This window comes from Convolutriloba macropyga, chromosome 4, assembly GCF_964194025.1.
Source record: "Convolutriloba macropyga chromosome 4, txConMacr16.3, whole genome shotgun sequence".
Lineage (NCBI taxonomy): Eukaryota > Metazoa > Xenacoelomorpha > Acoela > Convolutidae > Convolutriloba > Convolutriloba macropyga.
Window position 1 is genome coordinate 17,186,082 of NC_134471.1, and position 18,460 is coordinate 17,204,541.

The 18,460-nt window shown below is 36.4% G+C and overlaps 1 protein-coding gene across 4 annotated transcripts in view; it reads left to right on the top strand.

Annotated features, from left to right (window-relative positions):
• Positions 1-14,896, top strand: part of LOC142337488 (putative Na(+)/H(+) antiporter nhx-9) — an 80,124-nt gene extending 65,228 nt beyond the window's left edge. For 2 of the 4 annotated variants that reach the window (XM_075386744.1, XM_075386746.1), the window contains 5 exons: positions 5,085-5,304; positions 9,522-9,646; positions 10,257-10,378; positions 13,851-13,871; positions 14,506-14,896. In XM_075386744.1, coding sequence (XP_075242859.1) covers positions 5,085-5,304; positions 9,522-9,646; positions 10,257-10,378; positions 13,851-13,871; positions 14,506-14,829 — 812 coding nt within the window. In that variant the 3' untranslated portion in view covers positions 14,830-14,896. Of the gene's footprint in view, positions 1-5,084; positions 5,305-9,521; positions 9,647-10,256; positions 10,379-10,898; positions 10,921-13,850; positions 13,872-14,505 lie in introns of all 4 variants that reach the window. The other 2 variants (XM_075386747.1, XM_075386745.1) reach the window with 2 other exon arrangements.
• The last annotated feature ends 3,564 nt before the right edge of the window (positions 14,897-18,460 follow it).

An 18,460-nucleotide genomic window follows, 5' to 3' on the forward strand; every position in this document is an offset into this window, starting at 1 on the left:
TAATCTTAATACATGTCGACCGCTATAACTAATCTTAATACATGTCGACCGCTATAACTAATCTTAATACATGTCGACCGCTATAACTAATCTTAATACATGTCGACCGCTATAACTAATCCTAATACATGTCGACCGCTATAACTTATCTTAATACATGTCGACCGCTATAACTAATCTTAATACATGTCGATCGCTATAACTAATCTTAATACATGTCGACCGCTATAACTAATCTTAATACATGTTGGCCGCTATGACTAATCTTAATACATGGCGGCTATACACAATCTTAATACATGGATATTCTATTCCTAATCTTAATACATGCAGATTCTATTCCTAATCTTAATACATGCAGATTCTATTCCTAATCTTAATACATGGAGATTCTATCCCTTATCTTAATACATGCAGATTCTATTCCTAATCTTAATACATGTACGCGCCTATACCCTATCTTAATACATGGAGATTCTATTCCCTATCTTAATACATGGAGGGGGGACCCTACTCCGAAAATACCGCTATACCCTATCTTAATACATGGGGTCCCCACCCCCCCCCCCCCCGGGGACTATCACTCACTCTATTACTACTCATGCATGCAAGAGATGCAAACAGGTGATATCTGCACCTGGTTGATTCGCGGACCTCTTATCACTCATACGCATCAGCTGTCATGCTTTCTTTCAATTTTTCACATTGAAATTAACTCATTTCCGAAGCATATTTGAGATAAAGTTGCTTAAAAACGAAAAATCCTGTGCATATGTTTCAAATTAACATTTGAGATTCGGACGGGTTGTTAAAAAGTAATGTTAATGCGGAGAAGAAAGGGAGGATGAAATGAAGTTAGGCGGAATAAATGGTTTTCAACAGCGATCATATAAGAATGTGATAATTCGATATTAGGTTTTGTTTATAGTTTTTAATTGCTCTCGAACGATGTGTGTAATATTCATTGCTGTGTCTATCGCCACGTATTTTTATTCTAAAATGTATTTTTGCTCGCTTGAGTGACTGACTCTCAAGGACGTTTCCGCGCTTAAATTCTTCTATTTTGCATGATGCAATTGATCGTTCTCTTATTCAGAATTTTTGCGGATAAAATAAATTGGCACGTTTTCTGAAAGAGTTGTATTTTACGGAAATTTCGGTTAAAAATAATGAGATAACAATGAGCTCAAAATTTTATTATTTTGTCTTTGTGAATTTTTATAATTATGCTTTAAACTTTATACCAATTTAATGTAAATGTTTCAGTGATTTTGTATTTTGATGTGCATAATTTATACTATGTCTGTCATTTATAACTTTTTCAATTCAATTTTTTTTAAAAAAAGCTGTCATTTTTAACCAATCAGAAGAGAATATTTAGAAATTATTGAAAAAACGGCGTAAAAATGTACAAAAACCTCAACAATTTTTCAAAAAGTACCCCTAATCTTAATATATGTCAGCGGATATAAATAATCTTAAAACATGTCAACCGCTATAACTAACCTTAATACATGTCGACCGCTATAACTAATCTTAATACATGTCGACCGCTATAACTAATCTTAATACATGTCGACCGCTATAACTTATCTTAATACATGTCGACCGCTATAACTAATCTTAATACATGTTGGCCGCTATGACTAATCTTAATACATGTCGATCGCTATAACTAATCTTAATACATGTCGACCGCTATAACTAATCTTAATACATGTCGACCGCTATAACTAATCTTAATACATGTTGGCCGCTATGACTAATCTTAATACATGTCGACCGCTATAACTTATCTTAATACATGTCGACCGCTATAACTAATCTTAATACATGTCGACCGCTATAACTAATCTTAATACATGTCAACCGCTATAACTAATCTTAATACATGTCGACCGCTATAACTAATCTTAATACATGTCGACCGCTATAACTAATCCTAATACATGTCGACCGCTATAACTTATCTTAATACATGTCGACCGCTATAACTAATCTTAATACATGTCGATCGCTATAACTAATCTTAATACATGTCGACCGCTATAACTAATCTTAATACATGTTGGCCGCTATGACTAATCTTAATACATGGCGGCTATACACAATCTTAATACATGGATATTCTATTCCTAATCTTAATACATGCAGATTCTATTCCTAATCTTAATACATGCAGATTCTATTCCTAATCTTAATACATGGAGATTCTATCCCTTATCTTAATACATGCAGATTCTATTCCTAATCTTAATACATGTACGCGCCTATACCCTATCTTAATACATGGAGATTCTATTCCCTATCTTAATACATGGAGGGGGGACCCTACTCCGAAAATACCGCTATACCCTATCTTAATACATGGGGTCCCCACCCCCCCCCCCCGGGGACTATCACTCACTCTATTACTACTCATGCATGCAAGAGATGCAAACAGGTGATATCTGCACCTGGTTGATTCGCGGACCTCTTATCACTCATACGCATCAGCTGTCATCCTTTCTTTCAATTTTTCACATTGAAATTAACTCATTTCCGAAGCATATTTGAGATAAAGTTGCTTAAAAACGAAAAATCCTGTGCATATGTTTCAAATTAACATTTGAGATTCGGACGGGTTGTTAAAAAGTAATGTTAATGCGGAGAAGAAAGGGAGGATGAAATGAAGTTAGGCGGAATAAATGGTTTTCAACAGCGATCATATAAGAATGTGATAATTCGATATTAGGTTTTGTTTATAGTTTTTAATTGCTCTCGAACGAGGTGTGTAATATTCATTGCTGTCTCTATCGCCACGTATTTTTATTCTAAAATGTATTTTTGCTCGCTTGAGTGACTGACTCTCAAGGACGTTTCCGCGCTTAAATTCTTCTATTTTGCATGATGCAATTGATCGTTCTCTTATTCAGAATTTTTGCGGATAAAATAAATTGGCACGTTTTCTGAAAGAGTTGTATTTTACGGAAATTTCGGTTAAAAATAATCAGATAACAATGAGCTCAAAATTAAGATTTTGGCAGAAAAATGAACGCAAGGAAAAACTCGAAATACAAGGTTGATGTCTGAAGACCCTTAAGTTTTGAGTACGTTGGTCATTCAACATGCTCTTTCCACTTTTTTGTCATAAACTTGGTAGCTTTGGTTTTTGCGGCTTCAGATAACGTTTACATAGAGGTTTTAAGTGCTTTAATAAAAAAATTCCAGCCGAAAATCTCAATAATTCAAACTTGAAATACAAAACAAGAAGAAACTTGAAATACAAAACAAGAGAATGAAGCAAATTTTCTTTTCCCCACAAAGAACAGTAAAATGCAACAAACCTTGGCTCTACTTGGTCAATGACATCTTAGTTCGCCTTGTTGTTTTAATTTTTGAATAATTACGGACCTTTCAATATCGTAAATGAAGAACAGGAATTGAGATTCTTATACTCTTTGAAGGACATGAAAAGACAAAGATAATGGGAGAAAATTTAAATGAATTTTTCTAAAAACTTTGTATTTGAAAGTTTTTATTACACTTCCCATGAGCTGCCGATAATCTATTTCTCTGAATTGATAAATGTTCTTGTTTTTCTTGAAAATTCTTTAGAAGATGAAAGAGGCAAAAAAATTGGAGAGAAGCTGTAAAACAACAATCTCTCAAAAGCGAAAAACTCCATCCTAATTTTGATTTTCGTTATGATGATGTATTTAATGGCAACTGCTGATAGTTTGGGCGCCCGAAGAAACATTTCCTTAGACAATACAGAGTTTTATCTGACAAATTTTGATTTTTTAAATTAAAAATGGATGCTTCGTGCTATTTATAGGATTATTTATAAACTGTAAGACTGTATTTATTTATATCTCTGTAAGACAGAAATAATGAAATCACTGTAAAAACAAAATACAAAACTTTGGAATAAATTTGATTAAAAAATAGTTTACGTCTTTTTTCAAACGAGTTGGAAACAATTATTGTAGTCGTGTGTGTCGTTTTGCGACCCGAAGACGAGTACTTATGTTCTAGAAGTTATTGCGAATAAAATGTACGTAATGGTGTGCTGTACTTTCCACAACTCGGCTCGAAGAGATGTATTAGTCTGTTCCTTACTTGAACTTCGACTTTTTTCGAACATTGCTTTCGGACGTTGATCATTAGCATTTAGGCGCTTAATTTGCTTCCAAAGTGCAAAATTTAAGGTGAAAATGTCAGTTTGAAATTTTTACTAAATTTTTTCACACGGATTCTCGCCTCTACCCCGGCTGAAATCATGCTACAAAACAGCCGTGCCCCAGCTTGTCGTTCGTGTACACTTTGTTAAGACATTAGTCCGTTATGTTTCATTAAGCTGCAGTGGTTAACTTTATACTGGTTTGTAGCTCAGACGTTAAAATCTTAGAAAAGGTTTTTTGGATCTCAATGAAGGCGAGGAGACAAAAAGTCAAAAATTATGATAGAACAAAAGAATATTGGCTACGATAGCTAAATTTGAGCTGATCTTTAGAATAAAAACAGACACTCAGCTTAGTGTCTTTTTCTTTTATCTATTCGTGTTCCAATCGACGTCATTCGCCAATACTTTTACTTTATTTTCTGAGGTAACACTTCACTACTGCTTATGACCTTTCCAATCACTGCAAATTGTTTTTTTTGTGATGTGCTTTCTGTCTTAAAAAATATGCTCGTCACTTAACTCGATCAGGTAGTTCTCTCTTGCAAAAGAAAGTTGTAGCGCGCTCTTCGATTTATTTCTTTTACTTGTCATCATTTTCACAACTTAATTTTACCTAATGAAAGTGATGAAATGGAGCTTATTAATTTTTCGAATTTGATTCTTTGTACATGATATTGAATGGTCAAAAATAGGTAATTAGTCTGATCATGATGATTGTAGTCGGCGTATGGTTGATGTGTAGATGGAGAATTTAGAGACTTCATTTGAAGTCGTTTTTATTACAATGTACAGTGAGATATTTTCGTGAAGCCAGTAATTGAAAACTATATGAGTCAAAAACGAGTTTCGTTTTATAGAAAAAAATATTCTGAATTTTTAATGGTATTTGAGAAACTTGAAGCACGTTTTTGTATTTTAGTGCCTTCTGTGCAGAACTCAGACGTAAAAATCAAAGTGTACGACGAGGAGAAAGCAGCGAGCAGTTGTTCACACAGTGGGGAAGAGGGATCAGGGGGTCACTCGGGTGAGGGAGGAAGTGACTCGGAGTCAATACCATGTTCTCAGTCCCCAGTTGCTATTGAGTCCTATTTACCGTGGAAGGATTCTCTTGACTTTGAGACGCCTAATGTTACTTTCGGGTTAGTTTTCTTAGATCCTGTTAAGATCAGATTTCGTTTGAGGACTGTGAACTAGAGTCAACATAAAGAACGGAATGTTTAAAAAACTACTGATTTCATATCAAGCTGCTATTAGAACTGAAAACATATTCCGGACTTGATAGCATCCGAAAAAACTGCATTATTCTAGATTTTCTTGTGTGTTCTTTGGGATTGTGTTAGAGGATTTTGAGGAAAAGTCCAAATAAATCACGAGAATTGATGACTACTTATTGATAGTTGGTCATGCTTCCAAAACTGCTGAAAACATGCCAAAGCTCATAGGAATTGCAATATTAAAAATGTGGTTTTATGGTATTCAAGAAGGATAATCAATCTATGGCGTGCAGAGCTTAGCAAAAGTTCCGACCCGGTAGTTTTCTAATCAAGAGTGTAAAGTAGCTCTTTTCAAATGATTAATCTCCTCGAGATTTTCAAAAGATTAAATGGAGTTTTTGGTCTTGCGATTTTTTTGCTTGACCGCTTTTCGTCTATTTGATTTGAATTTTCAATTAACTTTCCTCGGGCTGAACATCTTGATTTTTGAGTGCGCTCAATCCTGATTTCCAATCTACGTAGCTGAATTTTTCGATTATTCGAATTCTTTAACTTTCGTCAGATTATATAAAAGGTATTTAATTGGTGTCAAACAAAAGTTTCCGCAATTATATCAGTCCTGCGGTCTTTTAACCAATTTTTCTGACTTTTTTTTTAACTTTTCGTCGTCCTCAAAAATGGGCTAAACTGGTAAAAACTGGAGGGCATTAAGTGCTTGAGCTTTACGCCTTACAATTCTCTAAGAATATTGTCTATCAAAACTGGTTTGATGAGAAAAGATGGCGTGAAGGGCGATTCTTTATTTACGAATCTGACCCGTCACAACCCCCTACTCACCCTTCTGCACCCGGCGATTGGACCCCCGTCCGGCCCTCCGAACCCAACCCTTGACAACGCATGGCTTGACACCCCGCCCCCTGAGACCCCTCTTCCGCCCATCCCTCCTCTAATGAACGCCCTAATGCTAGCATCCCTAAGCCATAGCTGTCGTTTACAGAATCCATTAGCCCGACGTCAGTCAGTTATGTTTTTTTTGAAATAAAAAAATGCGTTTTTATGTTTTCCTTGCCTGTAATTTGAAGTAGAAAGAGGATATTGCTCATGAGTAAGCGATTTTCATTATCTAGTGAGGTTGGCTTAATTGATACGATGACTTTATTCATTTCGTTCAAAATTGTTCTTCTACAGTAAATGCAAGTATGTTATCTATGATAACATGTTTAGTTCATAAACCTTGACAAAGATGTTCATATAGAAACGGGAAGAATTGTGGCTCTACAATTTTTGTTCTTTTATTGAAAGCTTGCTGACTATTGTGGTGGTTTTTATTGAACATCAGGAAACTTATAAGTTTTTTTGTTAAAGTTTCGGAAAACAAAAAAAAACTTACCTGACCAACTCCTGAAGTGTCGATTAATAATGGCCACAAAAATAAACTTGATTCTGAATCTAAGTTTGAGCTATAATTATCTATTGGCCTCTCAATCAGATGTCACGTTGAATTCTCCCGCCTAAAGAAACCTGAATCTAACATCCACCGACCTTCTTCAACTAATGAACTCGTCTCATGAAATGTTGATGAAAATAGAAAATCACGTCCTGGATTCTGAACTAATTTTTTTTCGGCTTGTCAATCATGTAAAACCCAGTCTTTTTCCAATGTTACTGAAAACTGCTAACCACCACTTGAAGACATATCTTGATTGTAACTTTGTAAGGAATTATTGGCCTATCTTAAACCGAAGTTACGTATCTGAACTTTTAGAACAAGCACCTTTTTTGCAAATGAGTGACCACCTCGAAAATTGTCTTCATTCGTTAAAAAACAAGATGCCCAACAATTTTTTTCTCGGAAGCAGCTCTACGGAATGTCACGAACGATACATGAAAGAGTCCTCTCTGTAATGATCTTGATTTTGTTAGTTGCTTTTGCAACTGTTGATCATAGAATACTGTTTTCTTGCATTTTTTGAGTTTTTTGTTAGTTTTATATATGGCAGGTTTTTAATTGCTCTCGAACGAAGTTTGTAGTAATTATGTTAGTCCTGTGGTATTTGCATGGGATTTTTAGCTGACACCGATTTTTTGTCTGACCCATTTGACTTTTGATCCTCCAAAACGGTATAAACAGGTAGCACCCCGAGGGCATTAAAATCTCTTAGAGAGGTTTTCAGCTTACTACTCTGCAAGTATGTGATTCACAGAAACTGTTTTGGAGACGTATACTTCAATCCCTCTCTCCGCATTAGTCCCCACCCCTGCACATAGTTCAGGCCATGAGGACGTGGCCGCGTGCAGCCGATGACCCCCCTCCGTTGCATCAGTCCCCCACACACCAGGTGAACCCCCCCCCCCCGCTGCGCGCACCTCATGACCTTTCAATGAAGCTAAAGCTAGCCTCACTATACCGTAGCTAGCTACTGACGACGCCAACTGCTTGTCGGTCATTTGAGAGCAATTCGCCCGACTTTAGTCAGTTATGTTTAATAGCCGCCGTCAGCTTCTCAACGGCTATTGTTTAGTCGCTCTCTTTTTTAATTCGCTTTACCTTTTGATCAGGTTTTTCTTTATACACAAGTCACGATTTTCACGTGACACTGAAACACTTTTTGACACTGAAAAAAAGAGAACTAATCCTGATGTTCTCTTTTTAATAGCCGCCTCAGCTTCTCGGCCGGCTTTTATAGCGCTCCTAATTTTTTTTTTACAATTCAAAGAATTTGAATTGTTTTGGGGCGCTGTCTTTTTTAAAGATCTGTTCACACATTTCAATGATTTTTAAAAGTCATATTGGAGTAGTGTTTTTAGTCACGCCGAAACAGTAGGTGGATTAAAAAAGCAAGTGGTTTTGCGGCGTGATTTTTTTTCTCTAATTTTGAAGTAGAGTGAGTAAACGGTGTTTGAACAAAAATTTGCTTTCTCGCTAGTGGTGTTTTTGTTCACATGCGGCAATTTCACTTTGATTGTTACTGTTTTTTCGATTTTTTGGATCGATTTTTTTTTCTAAATGTTTTTTATTCCATTCATAGTTCATTCTATGCCTATTTTTTTGTTTGAACCAAATTTTCTCTTCTCGCTAGTTGTTTTTTGTTCACATGCGTCATTTTAACTTTGATTTTCTGTTTTGTTTTATTTTGTTGATCTGATTTTTTGTTTAGTCAACGAAAATTCTTTGAATTGTACGTCAGGACTTGTCCTGCTGTGTTTTTTTTTACTCCGTCGAATAAAAATTTTTTTCTTTACCTTAGTTCACAGCTTGTTCAACGTATTGCGTGAAATCTTTTTGATCTCTAGTCTAGTTTCATTCTTCTCTCATTCTGCTCAAAGAGTTTCTAGACAGCAGTTGCTCAGCAAAGCAATTGAAAATGAACAGAGTCAGTATTCAAAAAAGAAATAAGAAATAGAACCGGATAAACCCATAAGGCCCAATTTTAGATGCCCGTTACTCGAACTTTGTTTTTAGTTACCATCACTAATGCTTAATGGTATTATTACTAGCCCCTGTGTTGCATCACTACGAAACGGGAGTATGTTCAGCTCCAAAATGACATCAAAATAGTTCGCACTTTAACATTTTTTGTACGAAAATCATTTCACTAGTTTTTTTCCGTCTTTCAATCCTAATCTTGGTTATGGGAATCAACGGCGGCTATTTTCCGGTAATTTGACGGGTATGTTTTCTTTTTCTGTTTCAATCCCGATCTGCATCAGGCGCGTCAACGGCGGCTATTTTCCGGCAATCTGTCGGCTATGTTTGCTGAGTTTGATCAAAGATTATTTGATACCTAGAACAATGAACATTGATTTATTTAAAGGGCGGTTTTAAATCTACCCCTATTTTCTAACGGGCTAATGTCAAATAACATGTTTATGTTGATCATGTAGCAATTTTATATTTTGTCGCATTAAATTTTCAGTTCAATGTTCACTCTTTGCAGCATTTTATTAAGGTTCTAAATTAAAAGGAAAATTAGCAGAAGGGGCCCTCAGGTGTGATGTATGGTAATTAAGTGTAATTAAATGAGTTTTGTTCGATCACAAATACTTGTTGATCAAACACACGAGACTGCTGCCTTTCGACACTCCTCTAGTATACACTAGCTTTTTCCCAGTTTCAACATCATTTTGTGATATGGTTGTAGGTTTGAAGAGGCACCCCAATCCCAGCACGTGCTGCTTCCACCTGGACAGGACAAGACTTTGGAGGAATGGGACAATGAACTTCCTGAGAGTATCAGACATCAGCTGGATTTGGCCGCAGCTGCAGGTTCACACAACAACATATAGAATTTTAAATTTTGAGAAAGAGTGAAATCGTTTCTGATAACAATCAAACACTGTGGTCACTTTATCCTTTTTAGAAGTTGGTTTCCGAACATTACAAGTTAGGAAATGTTGTTGACATCAACAATTTAAGTATTTTATTTATAATTAGCAAAACTAACAAATATTTTGCTACAACGTTTATGCCAACCGATTAAAATTTGTTCAGATGATTGAAGCTCGCAATTTTTGAAACTATCGCTCTCAACGACCTCAGAAATTTTGCGGTTACTTCTGGCAGTCAGTGAGAGTGAAAAATTTGCGTTCTTGGCCAGCCTGAACATATGTAAATGGTTGGCAGGTTGTAAAGTGTGAAATGAAATAGCGGCATAGGCCGCTATCGACATCACTTATTTAGGTTGTCTGAACAACTAAAGACAAGACATCAAAGGTTGACTGAAGACAAGACATTTCGTATAGCTCAATGCTGAGTTTTAGTAACACAACTAATGTCAATGAATTAGTTTTTTTCAACGTTTTTATGCTTTAATCGGAAAGAATCTCGTAGTCTATGGCGGGCGAGGCAGGGGCAATAAACGTGAAGTTTTGTGCAGGTGGGGGTGCTGGAATGGGAGGAATTGCGAGAAAGAAACAGAGGTCATCAAAAGCGAGAAGTAGGAGACATCACAAGGAGAAGGAAAGGGCGCGCGATGGAAGCAATAGCCGACATTCAAAGGTATGTATCAAGTCGTCGGTAACAGACCTCAAACGTTTCGCCATTGGGTTTTGATTTAGAATGAAGATTTATTTTGAACAACCAGTGAATTTGGTGTTTTAGCATCGCATTTTGTTCAGGGGGATCAGAAGTTATAAATTGAACATAACAAAATTACGATTTTGCGAAGGTTGTGCGGTTATTTTATCAGGTTTTTTGTATTACCTATGGTAAATTTTGAGAACAGTGTATCGCAAAGAAATTTTTTTGTTGCAACAAGTAAATTATAACCATATGGTTAAATATGCTTGAAACAAACAATACGTCAAATCATTCAAGCAAAATTATCAACATCGATCAAATTTTCTTAAGAATCACATTACAAAAAGTTTTCTTCTGATTGTTTTCTTCCTAAAAATAAAAATAAGCTCCTATGTTACTATTCAAAGGAATACCAAGTTGGAACAATTAAAAGTAAATTATCATTCTATTGTAGATTTTGTAATTATGGTAGAAAGTAACGCATGTTGGTGTTCTGTAGCAGATGCAAGATGGTAGAGACGGTAGGTGAAATGTCTAATAGAGAGTACTCAAATAACTGATGTGTAGGTTAATGGCCGCGAAGCAATGTTTGGAGCTTATATTGATCTCCTCTTGGTTTTTTGAGCCAAAGGATTTTTTTTTGCATTGAGCCTATTTAATTTTGCATTAACCGAAGCTTTGTTGATTATGCTTGGTACATGCTCTTAAACAAAACGTTCATCAATTAACTTTGCTCCATTGATCCTCAATGCCACAAATTAACCAAAGCGCAAATGCAATTGACTTAGTGGTCGTCAATAATCTTTAAGAAGCTCTTTAAAGCGTCTTGAAGCTCTTTCGCATTTTAAATGTCTTTTAGGATATTGTTTTGTGCGCGTTGGAACTGGAAGTTAAAATCAGTACTTGAATTTGTTGGAAAATGGTCCAAAAAGTCCCATTTTTAATAGCCGCCCTCATCTTCTCTGCTGGCTATTATAGCGCTCCTAACAAAAAAATGTTTTGCTTTACCTCATTTTGCCGCTTTTTCAACATTTTGCGTGAAATCTTTTTGACTTCTCTAGGCTAGTTTCTCTCTTCTCTCATTCGGCTAAAAGTGATTTTGAACATCTGTTCCTCAGCAAAGCAATTCAAAAATGAACAGAGTCAGTATAAAAAATTTAATTCAGAAATAGAAACGGGATAAAGCCCAATTTTAGATGCCCGCTATTTGAACGTCGTTCCTATAAGTCTTAGTTACCATCTCTAATGCTTATTGGTATTGATAGTAGCCCCTGTAGCCTGTCTCTAAGAAACAGAAGTATGTTCAACTGCGAAATGCCATCAAAATAAACCGGACTTAAAAAATGTTTTTGTACAAAAATCTTTTTTTTTTCAATATCTTCTAGTCTTTCAATCCCAATCATGCTTATCGGAATCAACGGCGGCTATTTTCCGGCAATCTGCCGGGTTTGTTTTAATTAGAAAAACACTTTTTTTCCGATAAGGATCAATTGTTAAGCAGAGGTAGGCACGTTTAGGCAACCACTCAAATCTTCTGAAGTCCAAAAAATTTTCCTAGTCCAAAAAATTTCAAGATTTTGTGCAAAAATCGACAAATTTCTAAATTGACTTTTCGGCACAAAAACTGTTTTCCTCTCCCCCCGAGAAAAAAAATAAGGTTGACCTGTACCGTTCTTGGGGCAAAAATTAGAATTAAAATTTCATTTTTCGAACTTGTGACGAAAAAGTTTTGAGGGCATGTTCTGTGGGTTTTAACCCACAACATGGCCTCTCAGGTCATCAGAGGTTTAAAAACCATCTCCTTGTAATGCATCAAAATCCCGAAGAGCTAGAAAAAGGTGTACTCTGTCAGTGACCGAAGGGCACTGCCAGATAATAAACAGAGCAAGTACTACTGATATTTTATTTAAAAAAATGGACTATTAATGAGGAACACCTGACCAGAGACCAAACTGCTGACCCTGGAACACGTGGCCCTCAGTGGACACTAATAACCAAACCGCAAGCGCGACCCCATTGCGGCCCTTCAGATCCGACTCTGTGAAATTGAAGTAGAATTGAACCTCCTCTCATCTAGCTATCGCAACCCTGCCCCCTCGCTTAAGCCCTCCCCCGCACACACACACTCACACACCGGTCACTCCACAGCTTAGTGGTTGCATATTATTTGCACCCCCCCCCCCCCCCCCACCCCCACAGACGCAAGTGCCATAATTTTTAATAATGATTTACTATGTAATGGCACCTTCTATGTAACGGGGGTGCATAACTTCCTCTGGGGGGAACAAACGAAAAAGATCCAGAAGGCCATTAGAGCTAAGCGCTAACTTATTAAATTGTTAAAGTATCCAATATTCTAGTATATTTGTGATCTGTAACGCTATTTGAAATATGAATGGTTTTATTTAAAAATTCTACTGCAGCGCAGTCGGATTTCATTTTTTTTCGTTTATATTACTGATAGCAGCCGTAATTTTCTCAGCTGGTTATTATTACCTCCTAATTTTGTAAATACGTCAAGCCAAAAATTTGTTATTTCGGAATTTTGCGTGAAATCTTTGACCTCTGGGCTAGGTTTATTGTGCTCAAAATGCTTTTAAACGGCAGTTGCTGAGCAAAGCAATCTACACTGACTGAGTGAATATCGAAAAACTAAATCAAAAATAGAAACTTGATAGACCCTTAAAGCCCAGTTTGGGTGCCCGCTATTTACACTTTTTTAATTGCTCTCAAACGAAGTTTGAAGCAATTATTGTAAACGTGTTGATATTTTTCTGCAAAGTTTTTGCTTGACCGTTTTGACTTTTCGAGGGACTTTTGCGTCTTTGACTTTTTGCGAGTCGGGCGATCTAAATGTCTCTCTCATTCAACATTTTGAGCAGCTGTACTCAATTGGCAACAGTGTACTACTAAAAGTCAAATGAAAAGCGCCGAAATTGGTGTCATTTTTCACTTTAAATATTTAGGGTTTATTGTGGTATATAATGAACTCTGATGACGTCATTTGAAACCCTCCTTAGTGAATTTAATCACCCTCCCCCACCCGGACTGAAGCAGGCTGCAATAGATTAGCGCTACAAATAGTTCGAGGGGCAATTTTTCCGACGTTAGTCGGTTATGTTTGGTTCTTACGGGTTGTAATTACCAGATTTGATATTTTTTTGATACTAATCTCTTTATCCTTTCATTAAGAAACAAGAATATGCATAAGTAAGAAATAGTCAAAATAGCATGCACCTTTGACTTTTTTTTGAAAAAAATCCCTTTTTTATGATCTTGGTTCAATCCCAATCGGGGACATGGGAGTTTCCGGCAATCTGCAGGCTATCTTTGGTCTGTTGACAGATGGCTGTCGCGGCTATTCTCCGGCAACTTGTCGGCCATGTTGTCTATTGAAAACCACACTCACGTTGTCTAGTCTGCTGAATAATTAATGATCTTATGTTGATAGTACGCACGGCGCTATTATCAGGTAACCTATAGTTAGTATATTACGTAGCGATTATTCAGCGGTTTGTTGTTTGACATGGACTCCCCGATTTCATGCATTTGGCTGTCACCATTTTCCATAGATATATTCAACCTTTAGTTGTCTATTCATTTGACGAATTCAATGCAGCTGCGAAAGTTAATCGCCACCGTTTTGCCTGGGCTAATTAATATCCTAGTTCGTCTGAGTATATTCAAAGCAATTCCGATTGCAGAGATTTTAATTAAATTAAAATTTGTCAATAGTTTGAATAGTTACATTACTTTATATGTGGCTAGTTGTCGGTAACTTTGTGATCGTTTTTATCGGTGACTTCATTTAACTGTGACTAGTTGACGGCAAAAAGGGTTGAAATACATTATTGAAAAAGGTGATTTAAAATATATAATCGACAGAACCGCGGTTTAAAATACAATACACAAACGAACATTGTAAGGATTGTTGAACGAGTAAGAGTAGTTATTTATATTAGAAGCACCCTGTCCCATTATCCTGGTTGCGGTTAAATATTGATATTACCCAGAAGTTATAATTTTAGACCTCTGATTAGACCCTTAGCTAATGAAACGAATCGCGTGAAGCTTAAAAAGTCACTGAAATCTGTGAATCTTTTCAGACCAAAGAAGCCTCCAACTCCAAATCTCCTGCTGCGAGGAAGCGTAAAAATGCAACACCGTCTCTCGTATCGGATAACTCAGCATCGGGGCTGCAGAACACGGCAGCAAACACCAGCGACAACCTCAGTCCATTGTCGAAAGAAGATTTGAGATTGACAGCGGATGCAAGCTCAATCGGAAAATCAGAAAGCGTACAAATTGACATTGGAAGTGAGTTGGAACCCCCGCTGCAACTTAACCTGGACCTCGATTCGGAAATTGATAAGACCAGGAAGGTCAACAATACTTCACGGTCGTCAAGTGGTGCTAGTGAAATGGATTAATAGCGAATTGTGATGGTCATACTGATTAGCATAAACAAAAGTTTTCTAACTGGTAACTCGTTAGTAAGTGCAATCATTTGAATATTTCGGGTGGACGTTTTATGTCCGGTATAAAGGGGTTTTAGTTTGTTGAATAAAATGAGAACATCTTTTTGATCAGAATAAAAGCAGTCAATGGAGATTAAATCCATTTCTGAATCAATTATAGTCATAATATCCACATTATTAGCGTCTACCGGTACCGGATTTTCGGGTAAGTTTGCTAATTTTGGATGCTTTGTTTCCTTTTTTGCATCTTGAGACGTTCAAATGTATGTATAATTCAATACCTGTGGACGCTTCTAATGAAGGTTGCAGCGATTTAAGTTTGATCAATTCGATTATGTTAATTTGAGCTCTGATAACATTTGCATATGCGCTGTTAATTATAATAGTTTTTTTGCGTGTCATGGGGAATTATGCTGATCAGTGACCTATTAAAGATGGTTTGAATATGATTGTGAAATAACATCCGATGGCTTCAGGTTATCATCAAAAATTCCAAATCAATCAAAAATTGAACATCCATACCTCTATTTTCATTTCGATCATTTCTCAATCTCCACTTTTTGAGTAACTGAACACCTTTTAGTAATTCAAGCTCTCATTCAATAATGAATAAAGGTATTTTTTATGTCTTCAAATTGAGTGATTAGGTGTTGAGTTATGTAGCTGCTAGCTAACACATATCTGTGCTTTGTAACGATGAGTGACCTGCTGTTTGTAGTAATTTTTGACTTTTAATTCTTCTATTGTTATTTCAATTTAGATAGAAATTGAATTTCGTATTAAAATTTTTCAACGACACGACGTTCTGCCTTCTGATTTATTCAGAACGATGATGGTTGTGGTTCAAAAAAGTGATAATCTGGCGGTGGTTCAAGTTGTTAAAATGAAAATTGACGCAAGCAATAGTTTAATGCTGACAGCCACAAGAATGAAGAACTTAAATGCGTTTAAATGTCTTGATTTTTGGAAAGGATCATGATCTCGATTCATCTTGCTAGTATAAGGAATGTAAAATAAAGTTGAGGGCTTGTATATGCTTTCTTTGGAACAATTCAGGCGATTATAAACGTTCAAAATTGATAAGTACGGATGTGTTCCAATTAAAGGTTATTTTGAAGCTGAAAGGGACAATTTACTTTGAACGTTCCGGCTAATTAATTGCTCTCAAACAAAGTTTGTAGCAGTTACATTAGTCCTGAGGTCTTTTTTTACTTTTTGTTCTCAAAAACGGCATAAACAAGTAAAGCCCAGAGGGGGCTTCAGGCTCGCTAGTCGCTACGTATGCTATTGCCGGAAACTTTTGGTGACATAATTTCATGGTCAGAAGGGCTGTTCTTACAATATGACCCTAACCACCAGCAGAACTTCACCCCACAATAACTTCGCGCACCATCCCCCACCCGCACTGTACGCCCCCTCCCTCGTTCACACCCCCCCCCCCCACACACACACACACACACAACTGCATATTGCTCCACCCGTAACCCAGCGTACTCCATCCTTGCGCTCACCTCACGCTCCTTCGAGTAAGTTAAAAGCTAGTGTCCCTAAACCGTAGCTAGCTACCATAAAAGCCAACTCCTCCGTTCGCCAGTCGTTTGAGAGCAATTCGCCCGACTTTAGTCGGTTTTCTTTCATGTGAATTTTGCACGTTTATGAATTCTTCAACGTTTTTAATGGCTCTCAAATGAAGTTTGCAGCAATTATATTAGTCCTGTCGGTCTTTTAATGCGATTTTTCGCTTGACCGATTTTTCATCTGACGTCTGAAGACACCCCCACTGTTGACCCCCCCCCACCCCCCACTATTGCCCCCAACCCCCACCGCGCTGTTGCCCCCCACCCCCTGTTGCCAACCCCCTCCCCCATCAGCTCCTCCCCCGGTGCAAATCCTCCCCCCCCCCCCCCCCCCCGTGGCTACTGACGAACAACCGAGATCGCTAAAAACACCCAATTTTATACTAATTTTCTTAATTTTTTGAAAATTTTTGTTATTTTTGAGTTTTTTCAGCCCTAGGTGTCAAAAAACCTCTTGTAGGGTTTTATAATAGGTTATTGCATAGTTTCTAGTGGTAGTGGAATGGTTTCAACGTTTTAACATCACCAATTTTGGGGTTTTGTTTTACAAAACATGCAAATTTTTTCAATTTTTTTGACATTTATTTTTCATTTATCACGTCTTTCGAGACGCAGGGGCCAGAAAACGTCCTTAAGGATTTGATAATTAGCTACTGAAAAAATTTTATTTAACTTTCAATTTTTAAATTTGACAATTTTTAGCAATTTTTTTGATAAGAGTAGCATTTTTTTTAGTTAGGAGCCAAGGAACCTCCTCTAGGGCTTGACAATAGGTTACTGTAAATTTTCTAAATTTGATGAATTGTTTTTCAAGATTTCAACATAACGAATTTTTGCATTTTTTTGACAAAACTTAGATTTTTTTCATTTTTGACATTTGTGGTCATTGTTCAGGTTTTTTTAGTCTCAGGGGTCAGAAAACCTCCGTTAGCGTTTGATTTTAAATTACTAGCAAATTGTCATTGGCCATGGGTTAATTTTCAACTTATTAATTTGATAAATATCATCAATTGTTTGAAATAAAATTTAGTATTTTCAAATTTTTTTTGAAATTTTTTGAAATTTTTCAGGTTCTCCAGCTTCAAGAGGCAGATAAACTCCTCTAGGTTTTGATTATAGGTTACTTCATAGCTTCTAGATGTAATGGAATGTTTTTCAAGATTTTAGTATCTGCAGTTTTTGAAATATTTGCAATTTTTCAAGTTTTTTGAATCTTGAATCTTTGAATTTTTCCGGCACCAGGGTCCTAGGGACCTCCTCCAAGTTCTGATGATAAGCTGTCGAATAGTTTCTAGAGTTAATGGAGTGGTTATCAATCTGTTAATGACTCCAGCTTTTGCAATTTTTTGATAAAATTTAAATTCTTTAAATTTTCGGAAAATTATCATGTTCCAATTTTATGAATCTTTATGAGCCAGTGAAACTATTTAAAGCTTGCAATAGGGATACTGGACAATCTCTTAAGACAATGAAACGGGTTTTCAGATTTTAGTATCTTGAATTTTAGCAAAATTTTGTTAAAATTTGCGCTTGTTTTCAAAATTTTTGAATATTTTTGTCCTTTTCTGAGTTTTATGATCATTACTGACCAACGAAGCTTTTCAAGTCTTGCAGACGGGTTTCATGACATGCCTCCAGTGACAAAAAAATATTTTTGAACATTTTCACTGCGAAATCTGGAAGCTTTTTTAAATCTGCAAATTTTAAAATTATAATTTTTTTATTTTATTTATTTACTAACAAGGCTAGAAAACTAAACGTTGCAGAGTCGAATCAAGCTAAAGCTAGTCTCACTAAACCGTGGCTAGCTACTGAAGCCAATCACTTGCCGGTCGTTTGAGAGCAACTCGCCCGACGTTAGTTGGTTATGAATTGCTTTCTCTTCAAATGCAAGAACTCTATGAAGACTGCAGAAATTTTTTTGAGTAGTGCGTCCGAATTCATTTTTTTTGTATATATCAACTCAACGGTTTAAAGAATCAAAAATCAGTTTTCGGAATTTTTCA